We start from the raw sequence: 19,496 nt of genomic DNA on the forward strand, positions 1-19,496 counted from the left end.
GTACTCAGTGTTACGCATGGGTCCAGCAAATACCAGCTTAACATATGAAGAGCTGGGCTCTTGACATTTCTCAACATCTAGGCCCTCAGGGAGTGACTTGGCCACAAGATGTGCAGAAGAGCAGGACACACTCTATCTCTCTTACTGAAGCTGTGCCGTTGTATGTAAACAAACGTTGAGAGTCTTGAAGTGAGAAGGCCCAAGGGAAAGCCCAGCTGTGTGTCTCGGGCACTGAGCAAGGTGTAGGAAGTCTATGAGACTGGTCACCCTGATAAATGTTACAGTTAGCGAATCACTGAATAAAACCAAAAATGGTTTTGGAACAGCCACACTGCATGTTCACAGTCTATCTGCACACTTCTGATTTTTTTTTTTTAATGAAACTTGTAACTATCAAAATAAAAAACAAGTTAAAAACACTCATCAGAAAACCTTTTCCTCTACCGGAAGCAAAATAATATCAGGTTTTGATCCACACTTTTAGACCGTTATTTATTATGCTTTAAATATACATGACATTGAGATACATATATGTATATTAAAATAGCCACAATAAATATTTTGAAGGAAATAGTTTACCTCCGGAAGTTAAAGCCCATTTCTAAATGGGCTCATGAGTCATCTCCCTTCTTGCTTTTGTTTCCAGCTCTACCCATACAGACACATCTTAAAGGTCTTTTCCAACCTAAGTGATTCTACGATTGTATATCAAACAGTATTGCCACAGAAGCCATCCCACCACAGAATAAGCAGATCTGACAAGTATTCACATCATCAACACTCTTTTTTTTAAAAGAAGATCACAAGGGTATTTCTCATGCCTAGAACCACAGGAAAAAATAAACACAGCTTTTCATTTATTTCTCAAGTCAGGATGCAGACAACACTCACAAAAGTAGAGCTGATTCCCCTAACTTGTGAAATCATACTCACCTGATGGTCTGAACAACATGCAGTGTCTTCAGACCGATGCTTTCTCAATCCTCTCAGCCATAAAAACTGAAAGGGGAAGAAAGCTGCATCTCTCTCCTCTATCCATTATTCCTACAGGTAAAACAACTAGAGAATGACTTATTGAAGATCAGAATCTGAATAGAGTGTGGAAAATGTATTTCCATTATACAAACTAAACAAGAACATGAATGTCTGAATTATTTTAATTTAGAGCTCAACTAATCCTTGAAATTGTTATGATTACACTAAAGAGTGATCTTGGCATTTAGTCTCTCATACTCCAAAAAATAAAACTGAGCTTCTTTCATGCAGTTTTCGTTATCGTTTGTTGTTAGTTGCACTGAAATACTTATGTGTATTTATTTTAGTTGTTTATGTCAGCCATTGCCATGGCACTAGAATGCTACAGTTTTGTAAATAACATGTGAACAATTAAAACTGCAACTATTTAAGTTATGTAAACTCCAAAACAAGTTCTAGCTGTCAAGCTGGAGCACCAGCATTCAGACATTTGACGGATTTCAAAGTAAAAAAAAGGGTGTCTGTGTGCCCCTAAGTTACTTGCTGAGTTCATACAGAACTATAAATCCATTACCCAGGCTCTCAGTACTAGGATACTATGTTAAGTACTGCAGTTTACAGGGCAACACCAAGACGACAACATTCTCTCAGTGAGGCAGACACAATGGCAGTGGATCTAGACACCAGAGAATGGTACACTACGCAGGATAAAAATACAGTTCAGTTTCAAAATGCATCAGGTCTTTGCAAGTCACTACAAAACTATGTATTGTTTTATTTTGAAAGGTCATCATCTGGACATGAAGGTGTCAGACAAATGCTGGACTGAACCAAGAGTTTAAAAGTCAGCACCCAAGGGGTATTGACTAGATAGAATGCTCTTTTGAGAGCCTTGATGTGCATGTCAGCATCTAAAGGACAGTTGTGGGGGAAGTTGGGAGGGAGGAAAGAAGAGAAGGTGAGGATTTTTTTGTTTTGGTTTGGTGTGGTTTGGGTTTTTTGGTTTTGTTTTGGACTGGGTTTTTGGTGGGGTTTGTTGTTGTTTTGTTTTTTAAAGCTAGCCTTAGCTAGAGAACAGGCAGTCTTCAACATTGACACACAGCAAAAAAAATTCAGGGCCACAAACAGGAAGCAGAAATTGTGTGCTCTTCCCAAGAGTGCTTAGGAGTACTCCAGATGTGAGACATCTCATTACAAGCTTGTCAAAAGTGCATCAAAGAATGGCCTGGATTTGAAAAAAAAGAAGAAAAAAAAAGATGGATATACTTGAGAAAGAGGTAAAATCTGAGAGAAAACTAGAAGCAGTCAGCACAAGCTATTATTTCTTATGCCACAGACGTGAAGTTTCTTGCAACTCCTCTGCCTTTGCAGGTACAAAGCAGCCCCCAAATGGACAACAAACTCAGTTGAGCAGAGGCAGGCTGAACACACTGCAAACCTGCGCTACGGATCAGTCATGCGGTACAATGACATTCCTCTCCTTCCCTCTTCTCCCCCCAAACTCGGGGGTACATATGGCATACACACATAACGGAGCAAGAGCAACGATGGGAAGAACTTCAAAGACAGCACACAAACGGTAATGGGAACATGAATACAACTAAAATCCATTGGGTGCTGCTGTGTTCTGTGGCATGGAGCAGATGAGTGCTGTTGGCTCTCAGGATACGTTCCCCAGTGTCTTCCCTTTGGTCAACAACACTGAGGAAGACAGTCTGCCACATTTTTCCCTTCTCTCACCCACAGTCTGAACTTTAAGACTTATGAAAAGAAAATTCAGCTTATTGATGAATATTAAAATATTCGGGATACCATAAGCTAATAACGCGTTCCACAGCATTCACAGACCATTGTGCTTAAAGAATGGGAACCTGAGAGAGAGACATGGATTCGGATAGATGTACAAGCATGAGTAAAACTGCTTCACACACACACAAAACTAGTCAACAGTATGGATAACAGAGACTCGACACTGAACTACACTAAAAAAGATGTGATTACATTGGATTCTACTTTTGAAACATTTTAGAGACTGCACAAAACCTTTCCTCCCCAGAGAGATTTGTGACGCCAATCAGCTGGAAAGAAAACAACTGGGTCCCCAACTCCCACATGGATTGTTGAGGTTCTCTTCTATTAAAAGCAGCATAGTGCTAACAAGTAAAATTATTTTAAAATAGACTTTTTTTGTTATATACAATTACAAGGTTGCACTGTGTCTGAATTGGCTATCAAATGGTTTTGATCTTGCAGTGCTACTACCTGTTATATAGTGTTTTTCCTTCTTCGTTTCATGTTCTCTTTGCCTGTGCACCAGTCCCACAAATACATACTTTACAAAAAATAGAAAAGTGAGATACTTCTGTTCACTTAAAAGATGCTTTCTACCTCTTCTCATTCCCTTTACTGGAATTGGAACAATCTGAACAGTTATTCACTACCTGACTACAAAAAGGAGTATGCGCCTTTTTTGTCCCTCTTTTAGAACATCTTTGTTTTTATTAAAGTGGATTTTTAAATATCTAATTATCACATCTGTTCTGTGCAGTTACGTTCATTAAAGTCTACAAGTAGAAAAACCGTATCTAAACATATTTTTCCCTTCAAGATTTTATTATCATCCCTTTTACATTCTAGGTCTTTCATTCATGAAAGAGACACAACAAGATTGGAGACCAGCAATAATTAGAAAAATGATTCATGTTTTGTCTTAGATATAAATTGCAAGCTCAGTCTGATCTGCCAAGGGAGATAGGTAATTGCCTCAACCTAGGGGCAGATTAGGTAACACTCCTGAATGAAAGGGTCTTACCTCCATACACAACACAGGGAGAAGAAAAGGGACAGAAGGTAAGTTGTTTCACCTTTTACTAGGGAATCAACATTTTTGTACCTGGTCAGCTACTTTGGTGGCACCATGGCCTGTTTCACTTCAGGAATTGTAATAATATACTTCCTGGTTTGAGTCCAATTTATGCAATTGAATTTGTCTAATCTGAGGCTCTGCTTACAGGGATCAGTACCCCTCATCTGGCATCAGCCAGCATTCCCCACTTTGAGCAAACAGGCAAGGATGGATTGCCAGATCAGTCACTGCTCTTGTCCCCTAACAGCTGTAATTGACCAAGATCAAACAGGAGAGAAAACTTACTTTGGTTCCTATGTTGTTTATAAATTGCTGAGCCACAGGTTTTGATGGAGGTTTATCTCACTTGCATAACATCAGCTGCTGCACTACACAAGTGTCTACCTGCCTTTACGTGAAAGGCTTTTAAATGAACACTTCTTGATATCTTTCTTTCCCATCCAACCACAGCAGCAGCAGTCAACTTCTTACAACAAATCTGTAATTAAATTAAATAGCGCAGTTAAATTAGACTCAGATGCTCTGAGCTTTCGCATAGACTTGATGATATCTCTGAGACACCAGTGTCATTTTTGTGGAGAAGAGTTCATCTAAAAGGCCCCAGCATGTGCCAGTTGCTGCCTTGTGCAACAGCTAACGTTACGCAACGCTGGCCCGGCGAAACTCGGACCCTGAGCACAACTGCCCTCTGCCAGGTTCTCAGCAACTACCGAGCAGCATGGGAATCAACCCAGCTAAGAAAAATAGAAGTGGAGAAATGGGACAGCTCGTTTCCGACTCCAAGCTGAAGCCCTCTGGGAACGTCAAGGATAAATGGGGAAAGTCTGAACAGCAACACTTCTCTTGCCCGTAAGTTGCGGATAATAGGGAAGGCAAAGACAACAGAAGATAATATTATTTCTCTGTGTGGTTGGTTCTGAAGTACTCAATATTTAACAGCAGTTAAGTCAGACAAGAAGGCATAGACTGCTTTGGCAGAAAAGCTGCTGTTTAGTCTGTAACATAAAACATACAAAGGGGGTCTATTTAAACTTTGTATTTCTACACTTGCATAGCTTTTAATTCAACAGGAAGGGGGAAAAGACAGCATAGATAATTGTACTTTTGAAAGGGTGGGAAAGGAATCGGGAGACTTTTGTTATATAGTGACTTACAGTGTACAGGGCTGCTCACACTGAAATAAACCTGAATGGAGCAGACTGCTTCTGAGCCACACATGGCACTAGAAATAAAAACAACTAAATAAATACATCTGGGTGGAAGGAACCATGAGAAATAATTTTTTCCACTGTAAAAGGGGGGGGGAATGGAATATTTTTTAGCAGAACTGTTGCCAGTGGGGCTGAATGTGAAACCTACAGCTTGCCGTGGATGCTAACCTCATTGAGGAAGTTTCTCTGTGAACAAGAGTTTAGGTTCCTAGAACATGGAGATTGTAAATGCATATTTTATTAATTTTGTACCACAGACATGGTTTTATACTGATGTGTGTATACTATTGAAATAAAGAACCTTACAAGATCTTCTAATGCAACCAATCACCAGTATCCCAAAACCCACATTTTTTTTTCTTTTTTTTAAATTCTTTGGAAACAATGTAATGTCATTAAACTAAAATGAAGAAGACAGAATTAACAGTGCAATAAGGAGAAGATAACTTAAAACAGAGTTCTGCATATATTCGTTCTACTTCCAGTTTCTGTTTACATTTGCCATTTCATAAAATTATCTGTTATTGTATTCTTAGGCAATAAAATTCCAACAAAAATTTAGCCAAAACACAAATATATTCCTCATATACAACATGACTGAGTTAATGCTAACGCTACTCTTGGAAATTTAACTTTTGCTGTCTAGTTTTAGTTTACACCTTCAACGTTTTAAATAGCAGAAAAGAAGCAACTGCTGCTAAGCATTCGAGGCAAAAGCCTAATCAAAAAAGTCTTGTCTTTAGCATTGATAACACCACCAAAGGACTGTGATGTTTAAGACCTTAAAGTTAGCCTTCCTATTACCTACCATAAACTCCATGGGGTTCATTTTGTTTATTTAGTGGTATATAAGGTCGAGGTGACTTCTAGGACTATTTGAAGCCATAGCTTTTTCAACTTTTGTTAGAAATCACATACATGCATCAGTGGCAGGATAAACTCTAAAAGAACCCATTTTAAAATCAAAAAGCAGATTTAGAGACAGATTTCTATCAGTGCATTTTACATGACTATCCAAGGATTTTGATTTGATCCACCCTCAGCAGGGGTGCCTGTTATTCAAACCATGTGGTATCCGCTTGGTATGCAGGGTATAATACTGCTGCTGTCAGCATTTGCTTTAAAATCTGATGCAATATATTACAAAGAAGATTTGAACAATCATAACTAAAATTTCTTGGGAAGACTTGAAACAAAGGATTGCATGAAGTTGAAAACTTATGGAAACAATAAAATCTGAAATGTTATAAAAAGAAACTTAGTATCCACATGGGAACTACTCTACAACCTTCTTGGCAAATTTTAATCAGACATGCCTAACAAAAGTAATATAACTAACTTCTATATAAACAAAAACATGCATACCTTCCAACAAAGGGATTAAACATTACAGTTAACATTTTTTAGAACTACCATATATAGGAATACTTGGTGCAATCTGATGGCACTAAACTTAGAGAAAAATGCATAGCCAATTAGCAAAATAATTTCCAGTACATATCTGTTTATCAGGTCATCTTTCACTATTTTCCACTGTGAAGACTATATTTACATTAACATTTATACAATGTAATTCTACCAGTTTTATTCCATCTAGCTTTATTTGGTCTTATTAAACCTTAGGAGAGACTTTTCTGTCCAAAACACACACTGATAACCATAACCTTCACAACCTGCCATATTTAAACTTATTTAAAGTTTTACTATCAATGTTGCTATAATTTGATATTTAGACCGGTCTGTCAGAAGTTATGAAGGAGTTCAGATGAAACAGTTGTTTCCCAAAGAGATCTAAAGCTTTACTGTAAATTACACACAGAGAGGTGGAAGACACAAGACTTGAAAATAGAGATTTACCTCATAATACATACTTTGTACAATACAACTTACTGATTCAGATGTTTTCAAAGTCTTATGGAAACATGAATATATGCAACCCAAAGTTAAAGAAGCTGTGTTAACAAGTTTTTAGAGGTGAAGAATCTAAAACCATGGCGAGATGGACCAAAATTTTATAGCAATTGGAGAAATAAAACCTGCATCTTAGATCAGGATATGAAAACTCATACCACTTTGACTTTCACTCTGTGCTTCAGAAGACTGGCCTTCATCTACATGTAAAAATCCTTCCTTCTCTACTCAAGCAGCGAAGTCTTCTCTGCCAAACTTTACTTGCATTACTTCTAACATCTTGAGAGCTAAAAAGTGATGTGGAAGCGTAAAGGCACCCCTTAATATACAACATACAATGTTTCCAAACATGGAAAGAACTACAAGAAGGATATTTCAGATAGTAAAATGTACTTTGCATTATTTATAGTGACATTAAGTAAAGGAAATGAGACCAGCACTACAGGATATGACTATTAAAGTTGTCTGGTGTTGAGTCCTTTTGCACATTTAAGATCATCAAGATCTTAAGAAACAGAAAGGATACTCTTAACTGAGGTAAAGCCATCTTTCTTACAGGTGTTCTCTAGTCCGCTGTAGACAGCAATCTGATAACAAGGTCCTGGGCAGACAGACCTTGATTCAGTATGGTCAGTCTTTTATTAACTGTGTTCAGTAGAAGTTTTCTAGTACCAGCAAGACTAGACTCTACCACCAACTATTGGTATGTACTCGATTCTGCTTCAGAACAGATTACAGGGTCTTTTGAGATCCTTTCCAAAATATTTTTTTTTAAAAACAGCAAGATGGGTATTACTGTTAATACATAAAGTATTAAAAAATAACCTGTGACCACAATGAAGTGTTAAATTCTACCACGACAGAGAAGTGTTTTTCACTGACATGAACAAACACTGAAGTATCCCAATTTTTTTATGAAGATGAATACAACCAAGTTGAGACTGAACTGAGGACTTAAAAAAAGTGATTTTCATGATTAGTGATAGAATCTATACTCTGAAAAATAATACTGACTACAACTTATAACAGCAAAAAAATATGTCTGTATTTTCTAAGGGACATGTTAGTATTAACCAAGGATAAAAGTTCTGGTGACAGTATGCTCAATTGTTCTGCTGCCAGAAGAAAAATGTATCTGAATTGTGCTTTTGTCACTTTATCTATCCTACTGATTAGCATGCACTTACTTATTTATTCTTCTTTTTGGCTTCAACGTAAGACACTTGTACTTGCCAAATCTGTGGTATAACCCTATGGAGATGTACACAAAAGGAATACATTGAAACAGAATCTCAATTCCTCAGTTTAACCAATGACAAAGATTCTACAGAAAATTTTCAATTTCAGTTTTCACCTCTTTCCAAAAATGGATTATTTATTATTTTTAAGAAAGAAGAAGATGGCTTATTAAATAGTAGTGATGGAGCAACAATAAGAAAACAACAATGTATTAACAGTAAACTCAAATGTGCTTTATTCAATGCTTCATTCTCAGCTTAGGAAGCCAGCTTCCAAAGCACAAAAGCACCAGCAAGATGTGAGGATTTTGGACTTTCTCTTAAGAAATATTTCCTCCACCTACTGTATACCTAGACCACTTATGTAATATAGCAGACATTCATTTTTGCGTTAGACAGATAAATGGCAGTATTAGAGCACAAGGTTTCTTAAAAAGCAATGTTGTGGGGACTTTGTTGATCATGAAGCACAGAACCGACCATCAGACATGGTACTAGAATGCAGAGGTCACACATATTTCTGGCAGTAACTTTGTTGACTACTGATCAATGTATCACCATACAGTAAGAAAGGTATCCAAACTGTTCTTGCTGTAAGACAATATGTGCAAAAGCAGTCACTGAATTTAATTATACAGCCTCCATAAGCAGCCATTACTATCTAGAACTACAATCCAGTCAAACACTACACAGAAAATTTTTATTATATGAACAGAATATTCCTAGAAACTGTAAAACTTACCTCATCTCAGTTATCCATTAGGCACCAGTAACACACTTTCTCTCACTTCCTTGCTTTGACGGACCTATGCCATCAGTTTTATCGCTAATACATGACACCTCATATTTCAGTACATCATTCCTTACATCCCATCCCTCAGTATTCCACTGTAATTTCTGATGACCACAATAAATCACCTAGGGATAACTATTGTACTCGTAGGAGGACAAAATTTGAGATCCAATTTCAAAATCTATTAAGTATTTCAGAATACCAGTTTGATGAGCACGAGCAAGGAGTTCAGACAGAAGACACCTATATCCAGCAGGATTCTGAGGGTACATGCAGTGGACTTGTTGAATGTCCAGCTTAACAATACTCCACACTCATATAGGTACTGTACATTTCCAAACACTACCACCAAACACAAATCCCTAAACAAGTGTAAAAGTTAGTATTAGGCACACATCTACTAATGTGTTCTGTGTATACCTCAATGCTGCCATAATTTCATTTTTACCGTTACAGATCTTCTTTCAATTCAGGGCCCTCAGAAGCTGGAGTGGTGGTGGTAGAAGTTGTTCTTTAGGTTTTTTTTAATCACAAGCACTGGGAAAAAACTACAATTGAAGCCATAGTTTGGGTATAAATAATGACTCAGACAACTGTTTTTTATTTTCATTTTTGTTTTCACTGACTGAGAATGTAAATTGAACTTTAGTGCTATTGTGCTTTGTTCTCCCTCTCTGTGAAAATGTGTTCTGCATTAAATTGCATGGATAAACTAGAACAGCTCCAAATATCACCCTTCACCTTTTAGTATAACACAAGAGCCAAGAAAAGATAGAGAATGTGGTTTTATGACCAACAGATGGTGTAATTGGTATCATAGATGTTTTTATGTCAGGGGGTCGTAGGTTCAGCCTCCATCTGGAGCCTTCTCAGATCTGCTGTGTAGCTAAATGATTAAAGAAGCTATATTGGGTCAAAAACACAACCACCTGCCTGAGGGTAAAAGTACTGCTTTCTTGATCTAGCTGTTATACTACAGTTGCCTCCCATATTACAGTTCTCAGGCCAACCAATGCAGCAGTTAATACCAATAGGATTCAACAAAATATTCAACACCAATTTGCTCATATCCTTCAAGATTCTCAGTAACTTTTGACGAATCTCATAAAAGTAAGTCTAGTTTTGCTCACTTGAGTGAAAAGTTATTCTAACTCAGGCTGACAAATAACTGCAACAGGCCAAAACCCAAGGAAAAGGAAACAAGTATGCTGGGTAGACCTTTAGAGATTCAGCATTGGTCAGTTGGCCAAGATGGCTCACATCTCCCAATCAGAATTAGACACATTTGTATTCTGATGGTAAAAAGCAACATTAATACTCAACACAATTGGTCTTAATTACAGTTTCTGGATGAGAGTCAGAACATCAACAAAAATGCCTTAATCCTACAGTAATAGGGTTATATGTGGTTTACCTGGCTAAAAGGATATACAGACAGATCAAACCCAGCAATTTATGCACGAGGTCATCAGTTTACTTCCCTTATGGGGCAAGTATTAGCAGTAATAAATGCACAAAGTCAGTGAAACCATGACTTCAGTGGAAATCAATACTCTTCACTTCCATGAGGTAGGGATTCTGCATACTTCTAGTATTATCGTTATGTGGTGCACCCCTGGGACACCTCATGATTTAAGTGTTCTTCATAGTACTGATGCCAGAGAGCTTACCTGGCTAACACTGGAAATAAGTAAAATGTTTCTGTCTAATAAAAAAACCCATGCAAATTACCATAGTTTCATGCAGTTCTGCCACAAAGCATCCTATTACTCTCTGCAAACTCTGGATAGCAGTACTCCTATGCCAGACAAAAACAACGGTCCAGGATCTGAATTTTAAAGATAACGACACAGGTATGAGTTAAATGCTTTCCATTACTGCATTTCGTGTGCCCGTACATAAAAGAACAGTAAAGTCAAACTCTCTTTCAAAATTTCAAAATGCTCCCTTATATTGTATTTTAAGGATTCTCCCATGCTAATGAAAAACTTGGTATTTACTAGTACTTTAAAATAAGCTTTAACACAAATTAAAACCTAATGTTAAATACACTGGTTTATTTTCAAAACTTAAACACAAACCCTGTAATTTTAAGTGAACATAAATACGAAGAAAACAAGTGATCTCATTACAAGCTTTAAAAGTTTCTCTTTCTCTATACAACTGAACTGACAGCCTGCGAGATCTCTGCAGTCACTTGCTGAAGATTTCTCTGGCAAACCTACATACCTGAGGCCAAGCTTCAAAATCAGAAATTTCAGCTGTTGATAACATGCAAGATTATGTGCTTCTTTTTGCAGATCCCTAAACAAAATATATATGTACATATGTCTTCAGAAAGCAGTTGCTTATGAATTGCAGGTGAAGTTTTAACTGCACTTTCTTTAACGCTAAACATGTTTTTGCATAGGGCATCATTCACATTATGTGTTTACTGGTATAAGAAAAACTTGAGATACAGATGAGGGGGAAAAAAAGGCGTATTTTCTCTCTCATATACACCAAAAAAATGCATTTCTATTTATTTTTACTTACCAGAAGCAGTGAAATATCTTCCTTTAACAAAGGAAACATATTCTCTCTGCTGAAGAGCACTTTTCCTGGTCGCCTGTACTATGGGAAGGATAACAAACACCACATCAATGTAATAACATATATTTCCATTCCAGTCATCTCTGAATAGTTGACACATTTCAAGTGGACACAGGATTTACGAAAATGACTAATTTTAGCCAACCACACAAAAATATTTATACTAGCTGCCGAGCATATTGCCTAGACATTTCAGTGCCTCTAAGTGGGAAACATCATTGACATAATTATTCAGCAGCCAAGAAAACAAGTTTGTGAAGTTAAGTACTTCTATGTGAATTCACGTAGCCTGTCTTCATGGGTATATTATGTCCCTTGATTACTGCTCAGGAACATCCCACAGTTTCATGTAGTTCTTGGAAGAAAACCATAATGAAAACACTTTACAAAAATAAATAGGCAGAGAACTGCAAGTAATAAGGAGGTCACACATCCCGAGACTGTTGTGAAACACAGCATGATGCTCCTATGCTATCTGAGAAACCTACCTTGCTCTTGCGTGAATTTCAGGCATTATTTCATAATGTCAAGGCAGGGGATAATTTCACAGGAGAAGTGATAATGAGAAGACAGGACCCACACCTGGGTCTTCCCAGAAAACCTGAAAATAAGCCCCTTTCACCTCTAGGTTCTTTGGTAAACACATGAGCACTTAAAGTTATCCATTGGTCTAGAAGTTGCTGTTCCAGTGTCATCTGTAACACAGACATTTCAAACTTCTCTTTGCCATTAATGCCTGGCAAAAGCAATACTGTGATGTCTGTGAAGAGTAAGAGAGCAGGATTAATCAATGTCCTTTTGGGCTATGTTCTATTGAATAGAGACACAGCAGCTAGAACAGAGTCTGCTTCCACAGCAAGATATTCTTCCTCCATTTGTGTCCTCAAATCCATCAATACTATCTTAAGGGACGATAAACACACAAAGGTGCGTACTAGCAGCCTAAGACTCTTCTGAGACTACTCCTGTTTTCTGGAAGTAAAAGGCTGTGTCAGTCCCTTCAGTCACCAAATAAGATACTCAAATGCTAAACAGATTGGGCATTGTGCAAGTTTCACGATACCCATCAACAGTTCCGCAGTAAACTACCCCAGAGGCAAATGTTGCTGCCATTTTTCTATCTGGGCAACAAGAATCCCTTCACCCATGAGTCAGCTTACTAAACCTTTCTTCTGCCCTGCTGGCTGCACAAAGAATCTCTTAGCTCTGCTTAAAACTGTTAAGAGGTTATTTTTTTTTCACCTAGCTGGTTTCAACTCCTTCCTTAGCCCAGCATAACGAATGTATTTATAGAAAGATGTGTGGATACGTAATAAATTCCCTTTGTTATCACACATCGAAGTCTTCTCCCAGGTTGCAAAGGGTATATATAACTTCATTCATTTGCTAGTTTCTACATGATCTCGCAGCTGCATCTAATTTTGCTGTAAGGTGAGTCACTATCACTATTTTTTCTTGCAAACACAGTTTCTGATGTGCAACAATTTCCAGTACTTTGAACCTCGCTCACCATTCTCCAACTAGCATTGTTACTCCCTAGACTTGGGTGGACCAACAATGGGTGAGCAACAGTTCTGGTGACAATTAACTTCTGTAACCTAGTCTTGTTACTAATGATAGCTAGGATCCTGCTGTTCATTTTCTCCACTGCAGCACTTTGCATTCTTCTATCTTATTACTCTTAACCAGCACTTAATGAGCACTTTATGTTTCATGCTCAAACTGAGGGCCCCTCAAATACCACCAAATTCCACCTTTGTAAAAAATATCACTATCTTACTGTCTTCACCTCACAGCATTCAAAAAAATGTTTCAATTTTTGACCTGTAACTGCAGTATGTCTGATACTGCAGCTGTGGTATCTTACCCACACTTCATTCTATGGTTTCAAATAGTAAAAAGTTACTAAAACGGCAAAACTGGCCTTCTGTACTTAGAGGTGATCATTGACACTTGAGTCATTACGCATTTCTACAGATTTCAACTTATGCTTCAAACCTCAAATATGCGGACATTGTAAATTGCATAGCATTCACCAGCACTATGCACCAAGGAACAGATGAGCACTGGAACTAGATTGAAACTGAGTCATTACATTTTCACTGGAATCATCACCTAATAAATCCAATTCATTTGTACCATCATATTAAACCCCCAATTTAATGCAACTTTCTGCACATCCCTTGCCTCCCACCAGAAAACAGCAACATGCCTCTGCATTTAAGAAATGTGGACATAATCACTAAAACAAGGTCTACTGTATACTAAACACTTTCACTGCTTAAGTAATTTTTAAGCACCTAACAATGCATTTATTTTTGGCCACTATACTGGAAAATGAAGGAAAAAAGCAGGAAGATGACTGGAAAAAAAAGGCACAGGAAATAGCAAAAGCTTCAAGAAATGAGAAAGCAACTTATTTAAAAGTTCTGATCTTTTAAAAGCCTTAAACATTTTAAAATTCTTATTCTCAAGATAGCAACTTAGGTATAAGCAATTAAAGTATTTAAAATTTGCTTATTAACAAAGTTTGAAAATCAGCACATTTCAGTATAACAATGTGCATACGATCATGCCTATGGCTTAACTTCTTCCATGTAATTCTTTTATCCATTAAAAAGTCAGGAAATTTGTTATTGCAAATGCTGATTACTGTTTGCTAGCAATTCTTTGTGTGTAGCTTGACCATGGAAATATAAGGATGGATCAAAACTAGATCTATAGTCTTTCACCAAAAAAAATTCTATCTGAACAGTCATAAATAGGAATTTTGTTACCATCGAGTATTCCATAATATCAGCTACTTTAAAGGCTGCTTAAATACTCTCAGATTTTAAACCTAACGGCTGCATACAAAGGTAAGGGGTATCATAGTCTGTTTAGATTCTGTAACTGAAGTTCACATTCACCATTGACACCAAGGCAAAACTTTACTCAGTACAAACATGATAAACACAACTGAAGCTAGCTTATAAAAAATTATCCTGGACGAAGTTAAAACAAAAAAGTTAATATTTGATCTTTCAGCAATTAACTGTATAGGACAGCCATTCCATTATCTTGTTATGTGAAAGAAGAGAAGAAGTCCAAACCACTGAAAAATGATGATAGGAAGTCAAAACCACCTTTCAGATTATCATGAAGTGCTGGTGTTACGTCACATTTTTTATCCTCTCTCTTTAGCATCAGTCTAACATTTACTTACTGTAAAGCACTGCGTTTAAATTCTCTCTCTTGCATTCCCCCCAACACCTACTGTGACATTCTTTGGTAATCAGCAAAGGGCTTGCTCCAAAAGAAACCCAATTTTGAATAGTGCAAGTGTCAAAAATCATTGCCGCTTCCTGAGTTATAATCATAGAACTACAGAATCAGAGAACAGCCCAGGTTGGAACGGACCTCGAAAGATCATCTGGTCCAACCTTTCATGGGAAAGGGAGCCTAGATGTTATTACCCACCAATCTGTCCAGTCGTGTCTTGAAAACTCCAGCGATGGGGACTCTACCACATCCCCGGGGAGGTTGTTTTCCAGTGATTGACTGTTCTTCTCCTGTAAAAAATTCTTTATGTCAAGATGTAACCTTTCCCGGCGCAACTTGCACCTATTGCCCCTTCTCTTCTCCATGTGGCTCCTTGTGAAGAGAGAGCCTCTGCCCTCTTTGTAGATGCCCTTTAAGTACTGGAAAACTGTGATGAGGTTCCCCCTGAGCCTTCTCTTCTCCAGGGAGAAGAGACCTGAATCCTTCAGTCTTTCCTCACAGGGCAGTGTGTCCATTTCCACTAAAATCTGAAAAATCCATCAACAGCAAGACAAAACCCCAAACTAGTCTATGATTCTATGAAAGTAAGTCCATTATCTTACTAGCAAAAACCTGCCACAGAACATAAAAACACAACAAGAAATGTTATCCAGATACTTCCTTTTATTAGGACACTGAAACAATTTAATGTACAAATGCTTTGTGTTAGTTGTAAATATTTCCTCTGTTTAAGCAGCATTTACAGCTCATGTACATTTCTCAAGTCATCTTAAGATGCAAGACACTTTTGCGGTAGCAACTTCATAGATCAGTGAATGCTAACACTCCACAACCCTGTTTAAAATAATAAAGTCCAGATGGAGTGACAGAAAGGAGACAGTACACCATTCTGTGCAGTGACTGGGATCGTATTTCAAAAGTGGGGAAAAAAAAATCAAAGTTATTCAGCCATACTTCTCTTTCTTTCTTAATACTCTCCTTATGCATTTCTCCTCCTATCCAAAAATGATTACTATAATAAACAGAAAAGGCATCTGTAGGTTTTCCTATAAAAACAATGAACCTACACAAATAACAATCAATTATTTTTAAATATTCAAGGAAAACAGATCTCTCTGTTTAAAAAAAGAATATATGTATAATGTAGACATGTTTCTTCAAGCCAAAATACCTTCAAAGTATAAATTCTTTCCAGTCCATCCCAGTCCCCACATATTGCAAACAATTGCTTTCATCAGGACAATTTCAATAAATGGCCACCTTATTACAGTTAAAATGCATTCCTTCTCAACTACCAGATACTGATCTTCAGTAAAAAAAAAATTAACAACATATATTTTTGATCACTATTTATTATCCTGGTGCTTCCACTTAGCTGAAACTCTGTTCCAAATACTTGGCAGGGCAAAATACATAAATTAGTTGAATTAAAATTAAGAATCCAGATATTTATTTTCAATAGAAACTTTGAAGTTTGGGATAAGGCCCTTCTGTGTTTGATTCACCTCACAGTATCCTACTGAATAGCTTTCCATTTATTTACTAAGACCCCAGCCTCGCTCCCACACCTGAAGAAATCGATGAAAAAATCCAGCTTCATCCAAACATAACCATAAAGCAACTAAAACAGGCTTGTTCATATATTTATCAGCCTACAGCACTTAGAGCTTAAGCACCTTAACAGGCTTCCGATTTTTTAATGTCAAAAGTTTAACCAGAATCACCTGCTGCCTCCCTAACCCCAACCAACTTTTTTCCCCAGAGCCGTCCTTCCCTTCATCTGCTTGCCATGTCAGAGACATTTATCAAAAAAGCCAAAATGAAGAGGGCTAGACACACTTAAACTGACCAGGGATCTCTCTTCTCCACCAGCTACACCTCATAAGCGCCTTAATTTCTCACAGAGACCACGTATATATCCCGTCAGTAAAACACCCATTGTACTTCAAGTGCTATCAACCATAAGATATTCACTTTAGTGTGATCTAAATGCTTCTTTTCTATACACTTGTAAACAACAGAAATGGACAAAGGCAGTTTTACCAATGTTTTAATGCTGGGTATGTGTTTGCCAAATGAATCAGATGGTTGTATCTCTTAGCAACATACTTGAACTTTTGTTTCATCAGAACCACTTAGTCACAGCTTTGAAATTGCCAGAAATTCCACTCTACTTCCTGCCAATTTAGGTGTTATCACTTCATTTTAAAGCAATAACAAAAATAAAAACCAAACCCATGTATCTAAAGATTGTTGCTAGTTCTCAAAAGTGCAACCAAAAAAAATCCCCCACTTGCAGACAACCTAAAACAAAAAGCAAGAACTGAATATAGATTCTGCAACCTAGTATTTCAATGCTAATTGGTGATTTGCTTACCTTTACAGGTTTATCTTGAACTCCAAAATCATTTATTATGCTACACTGGAATCCAAGCACCTCATTTGTTCCCAGCTTATACATCAAAGGCTTAATCAAATAAAAAATGGCTCACAAGCTCCAAGTATAGTGATAAGTTTTAATTTCCATTTCTCGCAATCTCTGAGGGTCTTGAGAAAGTTGATTGTTCTGCACTTCGGTTCCAGTCTGTAAAACAGCAACCAGCTTCCTTCCGCACATTTTTTCTCTTTTAAATTGTTGGCTTCTCATAGGCTTTTACTCACAGTTAATAGAGAAAAACATAAATGTCAGTTAAAAGGGAATACTCCTTCACATTGGGATGAAGGTTTCTCTACATTGCACAGATAATTATTTCACTATTTCAAATAGTCAAGCAACAATCACAAAAGTGCCCCAACACAGCTTTAGCTGGTTTATGTGAATGTATGCAGGTGAGAAGTTTTGACAGCAAGCACAGAGACAGTCCCTATGAACTGAAGGAGGCAATAGACTATGCTCATCTGATGCAGAATATTCAACAAAATATGGTTGATCATGCTACAAAATCTAATTATATGGTAAGTAAAAATCTGAATCAAACATGATTAAGTTTTTATTTAAACAATGACGTTTCTCAAAAATAGTCCTGTAGTCCTTGTAGCAGCAACCAAAAAGGCACATAAGTACAAAACAACCCAGAATACAGATCAGGCAGAATATAAAATTTTTAAACGGGCATTCTTAAAACAAAATCCTGAAATACATAGCTATAGTTTTTATTTTATAAAAAGGTACAGTTTACTGTCATCCTTCCTTACCGAGTTCCTCTGATTGGTGTAATGTGTCCATCCATCTGTGTAATGTTCATCTGTGCTTATTGAAAATCCTGACAGCGTAACCTCCAGATATTACTATCCAATTATGTGGGGATTTTACGTGCACATATTGAGTTGTATTTCAGTAGTATTTGTACCACCTAAACTCTTATTAGCTATCTGTGAGTCCTCCCTTCTAAGGTATAGCTGTTTAGAGATAAAACTTAGCACACACCATTTTAGTGCTTCAAAGTAGTTTGACTAAGCTAGTATTTAGTTGCTGTTTCAAAACCTTGGTTCATTCTTCATGTTGCTTAAGACTCCCCTTCAAGACTGGTGCGAAGGCCCCCTGACTGAACATACTACAATGGAATTACACCAGTTTCACAATTCAGAGGTTTCAGTTTAGAGGTTTTAAAGTTAATAATATGGAAAACCTCACCCATAATATCAAACATGCATATAATTACATATGAAATGCAGGAAGCAAATAGTATGAATAGTATGAATTTACTATTTAGATAATTATATTCTGTGGCCAGGCATTCTTAAAAACTGGCTTCCAAAAATGGTTACAGAAAGATATAAACAAAAAAGAACTGAAGTTCCTCCTATAGTTCAATAATAAATGACATAATATAGCATGAAATTATCTCTTAACGTGTTATTTTCTCCCTTTTGGCAGTATTAGGAACAGCCTATCTTCATCGCGGGGGGAGAATAATTCCTTGAAATTTATTTGAAGTTCCTACATTCTGAGAATATGCAGAGAAAACAATACATTTTAGATGTTTTTGGAGAAAACTGAATGTTCATATACATTTTTGAAAACATTTAAGTGTTTGAAGAAATAAATTTAAAACTTTTTAAAATGCAACTTATGAAAGAGTCCTGTATGCAACAGTGATATCCCATTTTAAGGAATGCTAGTAAATGGTAGAGTTCGAATTGCAGGTACACTGTGTCATTCACCAGTTCCAAAATTCAGCATTCTTCCCCTCACTGCATTTGTACCATTCTGGAACCATCTTGTTACTCAGTCAGGTTTCAATGCCATCAGTGGAAGAACTTGAATATCTGAAGTGAAGTCACTATACAGTGTAAAACACTTATCCTGATAATTTGAGGAAAGAGGAATCCAAAACAGCAGTTTAATTCAATACAGACTGTGCAGCTTCCTTAAGAAGTGATGCAGCTTTGTCCAGTTCTTGTTCTGTTTGTTCCACTGTTATCACTACTCGAATACTAGAAAAAGAAAACCAGAACATGCACAGTAAACTTTACTCCTTACCTTCAGCTTTAGACTTTTCTTGTACTAATTTTAACACATTAAGATCACTATCTCTAGGGAAATTATTATGAATTCAAAATCAACCAGAAACAAGACATATGACTAAACAGAAATGGTCAGACTACTTTTTTCCCCCCCATACACATCACAGAAATTTCATTATCAT

At 37.0% G+C, this 19,496-nt stretch overlaps 1 protein-coding gene across 1 annotated transcript in view; it reads right to left on the bottom strand.

The window, feature by feature from the left end:
- Positions 1-15,492: 15,492 nt before the first annotated feature.
- The window catches only part of SPTLC1 (serine palmitoyltransferase, long chain base subunit 1), a 41,158-nt gene continuing 37,154 nt past the window's right edge, over positions 15,493-19,496 (bottom strand). The window contains exon 15 of the mRNA XM_009325375.1: positions 15,493-19,284. Coding sequence (XP_009323650.1) covers positions 19,191-19,284 — 94 coding nt within the window. The 3' untranslated portion in view covers positions 15,493-19,190. The remainder of the gene's footprint in view (positions 19,285-19,496) is intronic.

This window comes from Pygoscelis adeliae, unplaced genomic scaffold (genome assembly GCF_000699105.1).
Source record: "Pygoscelis adeliae isolate BGI_AS28 unplaced genomic scaffold, ASM69910v1 Scaffold336, whole genome shotgun sequence".
Taxonomy (NCBI): Eukaryota; Metazoa; Chordata; class Aves; order Sphenisciformes; family Spheniscidae; genus Pygoscelis; species Pygoscelis adeliae.